General features: G+C 53.7%; 6 protein-coding genes across 6 annotated transcripts; 3 read left to right on the top strand and 3 right to left on the bottom strand.

Moving 5' to 3' along the window:
• Positions 1–500: 500 nt before the first annotated feature.
• AYO20_09662 (hypothetical protein) lies at positions 501–1958 on the top strand (the record flags this gene model as incomplete). The annotated part of the gene is made up of 2 exons (XM_022647931.1): positions 501–1743; positions 1807–1958. The coding sequence occupies 2 exons, from the start codon at positions 501–503 to the stop codon at positions 1956–1958; spliced, it is 1395 nt and encodes a 464-aa protein (XP_022496076.1).
• Positions 1959–3802: 1844 nt separating this feature from the next.
• On the bottom strand, positions 3803–4941 carry AYO20_09661 (hypothetical protein; the record flags this gene model as incomplete). Its single annotated transcript, XM_022647930.1, has 2 exons — positions 3803–4851; positions 4917–4941. 2 exons carry the CDS (start codon positions 4939–4941, stop codon positions 3803–3805), a joined length of 1074 nt encoding a protein of 357 aa, XP_022496075.1.
• Positions 4942–6015: 1074 nt separating this feature from the next.
• On the top strand, positions 6016–7059 carry AYO20_09660 (hypothetical protein; the record flags this gene model as incomplete). Its single annotated transcript, XM_022647929.1, has 1 exon — positions 6016–7059. The coding sequence occupies one exon, from the start codon at positions 6016–6018 to the stop codon at positions 7057–7059; it is 1044 nt and encodes a 347-aa protein (XP_022496074.1).
• Positions 7060–7706: 647 nt separating this feature from the next.
• Positions 7707–8869, top strand: AYO20_09659 (hypothetical protein; the record flags this gene model as incomplete). Its single annotated transcript, XM_022647928.1, has 2 exons — positions 7707–8573; positions 8630–8869. The coding sequence occupies 2 exons, from the start codon at positions 7707–7709 to the stop codon at positions 8867–8869; spliced, it is 1107 nt and encodes a 368-aa protein (XP_022496073.1).
• Positions 8870–8951: 82 nt separating this feature from the next.
• On the bottom strand, positions 8952–9553 carry AYO20_09658 (hypothetical protein; the record flags this gene model as incomplete). The annotated part of the gene is made up of 2 exons (XM_022647927.1): positions 8952–9302; positions 9377–9553. The coding sequence occupies 2 exons, from the start codon at positions 9551–9553 to the stop codon at positions 8952–8954; spliced, it is 528 nt and encodes a 175-aa protein (XP_022496072.1).
• A 672-nt stretch (positions 9554–10225) lies between these two features.
• AYO20_09657 (hypothetical protein) lies at positions 10226–11228 on the bottom strand (the record flags this gene model as incomplete). The annotated part of the gene is made up of 2 exons (XM_022647926.1): positions 10226–10899; positions 10955–11228. 2 exons carry the CDS (start codon positions 11226–11228, stop codon positions 10226–10228), a joined length of 948 nt encoding a protein of 315 aa, XP_022496071.1.
• Between the last annotated feature and the right edge of the window lie 572 nt (positions 11229–11800).

Here is an 11800-nt window from a genome sequence, read left to right as displayed (position 1 = left end):
GCGCCATTTACGAATCATTCTAGCCTCGCCTAAAAAGTCCCGCTCAGCCCGCCTTGCCTAAAGTTCGAGGCTGTACTAACCAAGAAGAACCAAGACTAACGATGAGTCACGTGGGTACACGTCCCAGCCAATTGACATCCTCCTCTGCGAAAATTCTGACGTGGATTTTGGTTCCTTGAATTTGCTGGTCGTAAGAGGCGCAGTTTCTGCTGTCATCTGTCACCGGGTAGCAGCCTATGGGATGAAACTCTCGTTTCTCTCTCTCTCTCTCCACGGTTCCCATTTCCGACAACTCCCATTTATGGCGCGTCGCCATTTTCGCCATCTGGGGTTCCCGGAAGCAAAAGGCATATTAATGTCACTCGCCCCCCACGAAGATGAGGCCCACGCCCAAAGATGGAAAATAAGCACGCGACGACCTTGAACATCCTGCTACTCCTTTCTCCACAGGTTTCACTCTATTCTATCTCATCTTCACCATCTCTCATAAATGCTTCACGATGAAGTTCGGTCAGGACTTTGAAGCTGCGCTTGCACGCGGCGAATATCCCCCAGAGTGGGTGAATTCTGCAATCTCCTATAAGAAGCTCAAGAAATGCATCAAGCGAGTGCAACAAGAACTTCTGAGCCTCGGGCTGGATAAGGAAACCCTGGATGCCCTGTGGAAGCACGTTGGCTCAGGTGACTCGGATGCCGACGGAAGAATAAGCGATGGTTTGCTGCAGTATACAGTCGAGGATGGCGAGACAGTCAACTTCACGCCCAAGCTGACAATTGTTGTTGACCCTCATGATGGCTCTCCTTTGGATGCATGGCTGAGTCCCGATACGCGGAGGATCTTACGACGCCTTGCCAGATCATCAAACCCTTACATTGATCATAATCAACGCCAGGACGAATCTCCCCACGGGAGAACCAGATTCTACAACCACCGGAACAGCGAGAGTGGGCAATCATTGGATAACGAGGACGGTCACCCTTTGAACACGGTTGAAGTTCCTCTGACCGCAGATTCAGAATTCTTTCAAACACTCCGCCGAGAATTGGCATGTCTAGATGACCTTCAACAAGCCGAGTACGCCCGCCTCAAGGAGGAAATCGCTCGACTAGGCACTCAACTCCGTGCTCTGCGAGCTAGCAAGTCAAGACGATCCAAAAAGGAGGTCGAAGCCTGGCGGAGGATCTTTGAACTCTATACTGATGCCGAGGTCTTCCTATCCTCTCATGAGGCTGACGCAGGGGCTCGAGATGCTACACATGCTCAAAACCAGTTCCAACTCTTCAATGAGTCCCTGGCTGCGCACCAAAAGAAGACTGTTGTAAAGCTCGGACAAGAAGCCAACGTGGCTTTGTCTCGATTCCTCCAGATCAACGTCAACCTTTTGCGGCTGATCAGATTCCAAGAAATCAATCGCACTGCTCTTAACAAGATTATGAAGAAGTTCGATAAGCGCACGGCTTTGTATGCGAAATCTTCTGTGGCGCGATCACTCACAAAAACCTCTCCGTTCATGGTTGAAGATTTGGCCAAGGCCACATGCTTTACCATTTCCGAGGAAGTGTTGAGCATCATCCCGCAGCTCAACGATTACTTGTGTCCGATATGCTTTAGCATCTCATGGAAGCCGGTCAAATTACGTTGCGGCCACCTGTTTTGCATCAGGTGTATGGTTGTCCTACAAAGGGAGGCGAAAGATCATTGCCCTCTATGTCGAGAGGAGGTTGTCATGGAAGCGACCGAAAGTAAGTTGTTCCCCATCCAGATGGAAAAATGCTAGGAATGGATGATCTAATTGTTTCTGTTAGAGAATATCGACCAAACACTGGTCAAATTTCTCAAATCCAATTTTAAAACCGATGTGAGGGAGAAGCAAAGGCAAAACGAGATTGCAGCGGGAATCGATCAATGGGGAGCTGCTTATGAGCATGCGACAATGCAGAAATGCATCGTCATGTGAGGCAGAACTTGGCCGCCCACGGTGCGCTATAGCCCTCTTTCAAACCCTCACCAGTCAGCGATGAAGTATACGAGCACTTGATGATAATCATAATGGTCTTACAACACACCTCTGCACGAATCTGGCGGAAATGTCTCCTATAAAGCCCTTGCAGCTGTCATTTCCCCTCTGGGCATAACATGTATTCCAGAGAAAGATTGTGTCAGAATCCCGCGCCTCATTCATCGTCAGCTTGGAGGGGCTGATGGGACAAGCGTTGCCGGTGGCTGCTGACTGGACAACACCCGAAGCTTGTCAATGCTAAATGACTTGACCTTATCTCACCTACCTTGCTACTTACCTCGCATCTTGCGGCGACCATTTTCCAGATGCCTTTTGCGGCCTTGGGCGCATCGTCAACAAGACCTGTGGATTGCGGGCAGCCTGGGTGCAAGTCTCCTCCATCGAGTTGTTGATTGATTGAGCCAAGGCGAGCTGAGCTCTGGCAAGAGACATTTTTGTTGTCAACTAATGAGTCGCGGTTTACCGACCAGCCATCCTATTCGACTCTCTGTGCATGTCCATTGTCTCCCACACATGGAGAACTGTCCCTCGTCTGTTTCCGCTTTTCACTTCAATTGGATCAATGCACAATGCTGTCTGTCCAGGCCTGTCTTTGACTCATGTTAGGAGTCCATCGCAAGGCTGACAACATCTATTGCGCCTTGCAAGTCTATCATTTGCACGAGATTGGTTCATTCGTCTTAGCTCATACACTTCGTGTTTAAACTCGAGATAAGTGGGCATTCATCGCATTCACGCCCATTTAGCGAAATGTATGCGCTGTCAGCTCTGCGCAACATGTCACACAATGATCTGTTTCAGCTGGCAATCCCTGTCAAATCGCAGAGCCCCCAGTTAGCCACCCAAAAAGGAGACCCAAAGTTGAATTATTGCTCTCAGCCTTGTGGGTGCCTATTGAAAGATCCTATAGCATGTCGCCAGTTATACCCGCAACCATCTCAAATTAGAAGCAGAATGCTCTACTAGCTGGCCAGCGTTTGTCAATAAGTTACGGGAGGGTATCGAACCAGCTATTCCGTGTGTGAAGCGGCTACACTCGGAATTGTGTCAAATTTCAGACAAGCCGCTATGTTGGACAGAACTCCAGCAAAATATTTTTTCACTTGTCGGCGTCCTCGAGGATATCTCGGTGATTGTGGACGAGATGGAGATTGACATCCTCGAACATCGTCATTCGCTGACTAGACAACGGCAGTCCGGCCCGCTAAAAGGGGCTTCTTGAGTGTCGAGAGGCAGGTGTAAGAACCCTTGGGACTAAGCCTTCTTGCGAGATAGAATCTTATCACTGGTATACACTGGGGAGCACATCTGGATGGGATGAGTGCTTCCACGAACCCGCGACACTTACAGGGGAGGATGGTAGATGAAAAGGAAGGGAAGCTAAAGGAAGTCGTAGACAGACAGAGAAACACAAGGCAGGCTGAGATGTTTCAGGGGTTGGCGAGTCCTAAATGATCCGTTCTCTACAATGGTTGAGCCCAAGCTGAGTCCCCTGGTTATTATACTGATAGCGTTCGTTGATCACCCAGTTATCAATCTGGTCTTGACGGACACCTTTTCTGGATTCTTTATTCTCTCTTTCTCTCTCTCCCTCTCACCTCTCCTCTCTCTTCTGCCTGTACAACCTTTGTATTATTGTTACAGCGTATTGAGCTGCCCGGAAAAAGAGCCAGTGACCTGATCTGACTCGACATTTCCGGAGATGAGAGGTATCCAATTACATACGCGGGTGGAACTTGACTCGGTGTCTCCTGGTGCCTTGGCCGTGTCGCTTCCCCTTTTCATGAATCCTTGCCTATCTGGTATACATACTTGACGGCATGGGCCTGGCCCTTGGAAAGCCTCGTCAGACCATCGGCAAGACCGTCCAGTCCACCCGGGATAACCTCGTGCGGGTGCGGCTTGAACCAACCCTCGTGGAGGCCGAGGGCCATGGATCGAAACATGATGTAGCCAAAGTGCTTGTCGGAGCCGTGCACGGAGCCCACGACGGTCCAGAAAGCCTCGACCCCTTCTGAGACGGCGGGGTCCATCTTTGGCCGCGTCATGCCCTCGATGCTCATCCCGGGCGTGCGCGGGATCTTTGTGCGGTCGTTGAACCCGACCGAGGCCAGCTTCGCGTTCGCGGAGGGGAGCACGGACCCGAGGATCTTGTCGCTGCCGCTGCCACCGATGGCATCGAAAGCATGCAGCAACGGCTTTCCGCCCAGGGCTTTCTTGACCTCGGCCACCACGGCCTCAAGCCCGAGGCGGTAGTCGATGACGGTGTCGCCCTTGGAGCGGTCGATGAGGGTCTCGACGTGGTCCTTGGACTGGCCGGCGACACAGATGATGGGGTGGAGGTTGCTTTTCCGGGCGAGCTGGACGGCGAAGCTGCCCACCGCGGCCCCCGCGCCGTAGACGACCAGGGCGGGCCTTTCAGCCTCGGGCAGCCTCTCGTCCGTGATCCAGGGATACGGGAGCTCCAGGTCCTGGTACAGGCCGAGTGCGGCCGTCATGGCCGCGAGCGGCACCGTGGCGCCCTGCTCGAAGGATATTTCACGCGGGAGATGGAACGTCGTGTGGGCGTAGGCGATGGCGTACTCGGCAAAGGACCCGTGAGGCGTGAACATTTCGTGGAAGGCGGCGACGCGGTCGCCCGGGCGGAACTCGAAGACGCCAGACCCCACCGACTCGACGTAGCCCGCGATGTCGTCGCCAAAGTTTTGGGGTGGCTGGAAGAACGTGCCCTTGAAGTCCTTGGGGTTGGAGCCGCTGACGACCAAGCGTATCAGGACCTGGCCGGCCTGCGGGACGGGGATGGGGGAGTCGACGATCTCGACCCGAGGTCCTGAGAGAGAAGGGGAAATAGTTGGCTCTCTGACGTTTTGTCGCATACGTAGAGTTGGGCCTTACCTGGATAGATAATTGCTTCCTTCATGTTGCCAGCAGCAGCGGCGGCGGCGGCGGCGAGGGTTCCCGATCAAGACTTCTCTCGCTGGTTGACTTGTAAAGGCTTTGTTGTGCCATTCCTAAGTAGATTGCTCCCCAGATGATATTCTCAATAGTTCCACCACCACCGGGGGATCTTCAGCGGTTCTTAAACACCCCGAGGACTACCCACCCAAGACAAGACCCGGGGGCTCCTTGGCCCAGCTCGTCGAAATCGTTTATGGTACTGTGTAAGAGCAAGCAGCAGAATCACACCACAAGGATGGCGGTTCATTGGGTGCTGGGCATAAGAGTTGGTGGTACAAGTACCTAAACATGCTTTACTCACAAGAGTCTGTACTGCTGGGTTTTCGGTGACAAATCCAGGGGTTATGCACAAATGGCACAATCGACGCTGTGCGCAAAGTTTGATCTCCCGGACCAGCGAAATTCCCGAGGTCAAGTCCCTCAATCAAGCCCCAAGATTTTTCTAAGAAATCAAATCGTCGAAGTCGGGGATGTCGGGTTCTGATTTCAAACAAAAGCACTGCTCTGCCGGTCGACTTGAGATGATGTATTAATACCTACCGAGTACCTAGCAAGAATTTGTATCAGGATCCACACATCTTTGCCTCCGGGGCGCTTGTGGGCCGTGCGTGGACAACAGAGGGACACATCCATGGAGGATCGGAACAGAGCGAGAATACACGGTCGACGATAGCCCCGTTCTTCCGCCTCAAGCAATTAGTACATCCAGCTTCTGGACGAGACAAGCCCAGCTGTCAGGCGGTTACCTTCCAAAAGTCGACGAAATACTTTCAATGACGCTGGTGGAGAGCCAATAAGTAGTTGTCCCGTCGCCGCTTCCGGTGGAAGCAATTTGTCAGGTTCCGTCAAGGAGTCGGCATCTGGGTCGCTCTGAGATACTGAGATACTACACCACCTGTGTCTACCACAGGCTTACGGTGAGGTCTTTAAAGGTAGGTCCAGCTCCCGTTTTAGTTGCCTTCGAAGTCCTGGAAGAGGTGTTTGGTAAGATATACCTGCACGTTTTGCACGCAGACAGTTGAACCGATCCACCAACATGCCATCCGCAAAGACTGTTCTGGTGACAGGCGCCAACGGCGTCATCGGCCAAGGCGTATGTCGGGCATTTTCTCAGGCAGGCTGGACGACGTACGGCCTCATTCGGAGTGCACGAAGCGCTCAGGACTTGGTCCGTGAAGAAATCATTCCCATCGTGGGATCTGCTACCAACTACTCGTCGTTTCTTGATTCGCTGCCCCCGATTGATGTCCTCGTGTCTTGTTCTGAAGACATCAAGAACTACAAAGCTCATTTTGACGATGTGCTGGCGATGTTTTTGGGGATCAGCTCCGCCTCTCTTCGCCAGGGTGGCTCGAAGCCGCTGGTCATATTCAGCAGCGGGTGCAAGGACTACGGCACAACTGCACGGCACGGCGACCCAAATCTTGCGCCGCACACCGAGGACAGTCCCCTCAACCCTCCGGCGCTATTGGCGAATCGCACACAGTGCGCGATGAGTATGTTCAGTCACACCGAAGCATTCGATGCCGTGATTACGAGGCCCACCACCATCTTCGGGCGTTGGGGGAGCTGGTATGCTGTATTTTTCATGTTGGCCGAAGCTGCCAAAGCTGCAGGTCACAACAGCTTTACGCTTTATTCAACGCCCAACGCGATTTTGCACGGGGCACACGTCGACGACGTGGGAAGGGCGTACCTCGCGATCGCAGAAGCCCCGCGACAGGTGGTGGCAGGACAGGTCTATAATGTCTCTGCCCACTCTTATGAGACGCTTGCCGATATAGCCACAGCAGTGGAAAAGAGCCACGGCGTAAAAGTCGTCTATGCTGATCCCGGACCAGACGACGACAAGGAATTTGGCGTCAACTCGGTTTTCAATTTTTCCCAGTGGGTCGACTCGACCAAGCTCAGAAGCCACACTGGTTGGCTGGACCGGAAGCCGCTGTTTCACGAGGCGTACGATGTGTACAGAAGGGCGTGTGAACAGGCCAAGGCCGACAAGAGTGATCAGTTTGTGAGGTACAAGGAATACCTCTCTTTGCTGAAGGATCCGAGGTATATTTTCGATCTGGAGGGTTAGATGGGCCGCAGGGACGGAGTCACAAAGGGTTGGATACTTATTCCTGATGGGTGACGACTTATTTGTTCATATCATCCACATAGATTGGTAACAGTCGACCCAGACCAATCCCTGGCCGGCATCTTCAACTCCAACTTTGAATGCACTTTCGAGGAACAACCATCCAGAGACGCGCCAGACACCGTTGTTACTGACAATGTCAAGTGAAGCAGGCCACGTGAGCAGCATTGTCAATCGAGAACCAAAGCAGCAAGTAGCCACATCAGCCATTCATTGCTCTATCAGCATCGGATGCCCAAGGTTTGCCCGTCCGTGAATGTCCTATCGTGGTTAGCGGCCGATCACTTTGGAGGCGCCGCCCCAAAACTTCCCAATGCGGTTATTATGACGACATGCGAGGGTCCTGGCTCTGCACATCGCTGGGATCAACATCAGTGCAACGATAGACACAATCTACACCTGGACCCTTATTCCTCTGTTCGCTGATGCCATATCATATATGCAGACCATGTCCCCCCCACAGCTACAGAGGAGATCATGCTCTCAACAGCGCGCTTCAGTATTTCGCAACCATTACCGCCATCGATGTTGCGGCATCAAACTGTCGCCCTTGATCAGCCCCGCGCTGAAAGCGTCCAGCATGCACCATGGGTGTGCAAGATTTCATCCGCTTCGACCTAGACGAATACCGGGCCAAAGTGCGCAACTATGATGATCAGGAACTACAAAAAAAAGAGGTGGTCTTGATTCGCACCGCATACTCGGGCACGGCGGGGATTGTCAGCGGCGCCGTCCTGGCTCCTTCTACGGGAGGGGCTTCGATGATAGGCTGCGTGGCTGCAGGCAGGACAATACACCTCGTTGAACAGAAACTCGAGGTCGTTCGAGCCGAATTGACCAGACGTGGCTTGCCACTGCACGAGAAGAGGACCCGAGACCATGCAATTCCCGTGACCACCGGCAGCATAGCTGGAGCCATGGGCTTGGGTATGGGCATGGAAGGACACATGCTGGGAACAGCAGCCGCTGCAGGAGCCAATCTTGTTGCGGTCACTACAGAAAAGCTGGATCGTGTCCAGACAGCTCCGAGCCGCCCAAGTCCTCAAGGTGCGAACAGCTTCCAACGCCTCAAGAGATCCCTGACGGAGAATGTCACCTCACGCTCTCGATCCCTCCGACACCCCTTTTCTTCCGAAGACACGGACCTGTTCCACCAATACGACGACTTGATCGCCCACAAGAAATCACTCGAGGAACGCTACCAGAAGCTCCGCGAAGCGACTTTGGCGGCTGCGGGCGCAAAATGGTACTGGTACGTAGTCTACCACTACCACTGTGAATCAGAAAACCTCATAATACCGACCAATCCAGGCTTATGGATCGACTCCCTTCGCCGTAAAGAAAGCCTTGGTCGATGGGACCGCCGCCGGGCTGACGAAGACCTGAAACGGTTCCGACAAGACCTCAATGAGACCAAAAAGCGCTTGGACGAGTGGGACGTCATGGTTGTGAGAGTAAGCATTCGGTGTTGTTTCCCCTGACTTAGAAGATGTCTACTGACTTTTTTCAGTGTCTCCCACCGGGACCAATTGCTGCACCTGACGCCAGAGCAGAGACGCTTGTGGTGATGAATCGCGGTATTACCATGTGTCTACTCCCTCTGGTGTTTTATTGGATACTGAGGCTCTCCTGGTTCGGGCTGGCATACCGACTGCTCGTCATTGTGCTCCTGGCATTTGGTGTCCATGCGCGGATATTGTGGGACTACGAGATGTACCCCTTTCTCCCAATACCAGTCACGAAGATATGACATACATTATTACTTGTACTTTAATTCCCTACCCCACCAGCTCGCAGAATCCCATTGATTGTCAGGGGAAGAGGCAACAAGCTCAAGCCGTGCCCTCCAGGGCATCGACAATGTCCTTGACCACAATCTTCTTCATCTCCATGACCGCCTTCATGGTCCTTTGCATCCTCTCCGCGTTGCCCGAAGTCATGACTTCCTCTACCAGCCTAGGCACGACCTGCCAGTGCACACCAAACCGGTCCTTGATCCAGCCACAGATCTGCTTGGACTCGTCTATTTCCGCCTCGTCGTCCCCGGCCTCGGTCAGTTTGCCCCAGAAGTAGTCCACATCCTCCTGACCCTCGCAGATGATCTGGAAACTGACCGACTCGTTCATCGGGATGTCCTTGGGCTTGGAGTTGAGCGCGAGCCATGTCATGCCGTTGAGGGTGAACTGTTGGCGTCAGAGGTGGGCCTTGTCTGACTCGGATAGTCTCATGGAAGATGGAGGGAGAGGGATAGTCTTACAGCAACACTCATGACGGAACCAATCAGATGCTTCTGGAAGTCATGCCCCGTGTCGGTGAAGTGGTTGATGGTGTCGATGGAGGAGTTGGGAAAGATGGACGTGTAGAACCGCGCAGCCTGTTCGGCCTGGGATTCGAAGAAGAGGCACGGGTACAGCGAGATGGGTGCGATAGACATGTTGTGCGAGTTGTCCTCTCTCGGTCACTAAGGGAGAGTAGTCGTAGTCGTAGAGAAGTGGATGCGTCTCTTCCAGCAGAGAATGAATGCGACAGGATCCTTGATTGTCAATTCGGTGCAATTCACTTTTTTGAGACGGTACACTCACAGTCTCCATTTGACGGCATAGTGCTTCGACGTTCCAATGCTCCTTTATATACCCCAGATATATTGAGATTCAGCATCGTAAGGCATGTCCTCGTGTTAAACCCCAGACTCGATCCTCGCCACCGCCGTTAAAGGGTCTTTGACCCTGCTAGGCGCCCATTCAGGCAGCAGCAGCGCCAAGCCAAGCCTTGACTGGGGGCCCAGACCTTCGAATACTGGCATCCCCAGACAAAAACAAGAACGCCAAATGCCAATTGTCAAAGGTTGTGCCGCACCCCGACACGAATCTCTTCTACAGCGCTACGACAGATCCGAGTACGAGTGTTGGCTGTTCTTGTTCCTCCGTTCTGCCTGGTCTGGGCGCACTTGTTCGTGCCGTGTTGGTGACAGCTGAGCCAGAAGGATACGATCACTCTTGGGTTACCAGCTACGAAGTATCAGGAACAGACTTGGACAATACTGACCAGAGAATGCATTAGGGCCAGGAGAACCCGAAGCGCAACGTATCGCTATCAACTGCATCCCTCACTTCTTCAGCACCGTCACGCTAGATCCGTCTGGCGTGCCCGTCTTCAATTCCACTCCAGCCCTCTTCTCCCACCCCTTGAGCAGCTCCGTGTGGTCGGCGGTCGGCTCCAGCATGGCCATCGACTGCTTGAAGTAGCGAATGATCATCTCGGGCATGTCGGTGTCGAAGTGCAGGTTGTCAAAGACCTCCTTGGCGATGCCCACGTCCTTGATGAGCAGCGCCAGCTGGAAGCCCGAGGCGTAGCGCCGGGGCAGGGCGTCGGTCTTGTAGCTGTCGGTGGTCGAGAAGTTGCGGCCGGTGCCCACGTTCAGCACGTCGATCATCTGCACGGGGTCCAGGCCGAACTTTTGGCCCGTGACCAGCGCGTCCGACAGCGCCACGATCGACGCCGCGCTGATGTAGTTGTTCAACGTCTTCATGACGTGGCCGGACCCGAGCTTGCCCATGTGGAAGACGTACTTGGCCATCGCCTGCAGCACCGGGAGCACTTTCTCCACCGCTTCTTGCGAGTCGGAACCCACCATCAGCGTTGCGTCTCCCGTGTCGGTGTCGTGCAGATGTGCCTGCGTGACGGGGGAGTCGACCAGGATGAAGTCCAATGCCTCGAGGTCTTTGCCTAGGCTCTGGGTGTCGAATGGTGAGGACGATGATGTGTCGACGATTATGGTTCCTAGGGACGTCAATCAAGGTCCAAATGCACAAGAGACGGGAGGAACAAATCATACCAGGCTTCAGGCCTCTTGCAATCCCATCCTCGCCCAGAATTACCTCTCTGACCACCTTCCCCTGTGGCAGCATCGTCACGACCACATCACAGTCTTTGAACCCTTCGACGCCCTTCTCAGCCACAGACGTGTTGGGGTTCTCCTGGGCGAATTTCTGCTCCCGCTCCGGGTCAGCGTCGCGGACAATCAGACGAAAGCCTGCGCGTGGCAAGTTGGACGCCATCGAGGCTCCAGCCTTGCCCAGGCCGATGTACCCGACTGTCTTGACCGACATGTTGACAGATCCCATCTCTTTCCGTCGACGTACGATGTATTTCGCGGAGGGAACAGCCTTGCCAAGGTCGAGGAGATATACTAAGAGAAGGTAAGGTAGACTAGGATAATCCGAGGGTCGTCGAGAGATTCAGGTGTATGCTATGCGTCACTTCGGCGTACCTTGCCCACCACAACTACCGCCTCTCGCAATTAATTCCGTTTCTCGGATAAGGTACGGCAAGGGAGTACGAGTGTGATGTTCGACAAGATTGCCTTTCCCATGCCCAGCTTGCATCACTCACCTCCAGTGTGTTCGGATGAGGGGTGGGAAAGGAGCCAAAGCCCACCTTCTCACTCCCTCGCCCGGGCGTCGCCTGGTTATCGAAAGGCCCCCGAACCCCACAAAGAGGTTGTCACGGGACTGGGGAAAGGGTGTATCCCCAGGATGGGTACTTTCCCTGTGGTTAAAAAGGACCGTCGTGTATCCACGGTTGCACGGGTAGCGAAGATGGACGAGTTGTTAAACTCCCCGGCGCTTGGTACTCGTGGTGGGTTTATCCCGGGGGTTCAAGGCCCCTCGAGGCTCTCGTG

The sequence above is a fragment of the Fonsecaea nubica genome (assembly GCF_001646965.1).
Source record: "Fonsecaea nubica strain CBS 269.64 chromosome Unknown Scaff92, whole genome shotgun sequence".
NCBI classification, from domain to species: domain Eukaryota; kingdom Fungi; phylum Ascomycota; class Eurotiomycetes; order Chaetothyriales; family Herpotrichiellaceae; genus Fonsecaea; species Fonsecaea nubica.
Note: the sequence above shows the minus strand (reverse complement) of the source record. Positions and strands in the feature narration are given on the sequence as shown.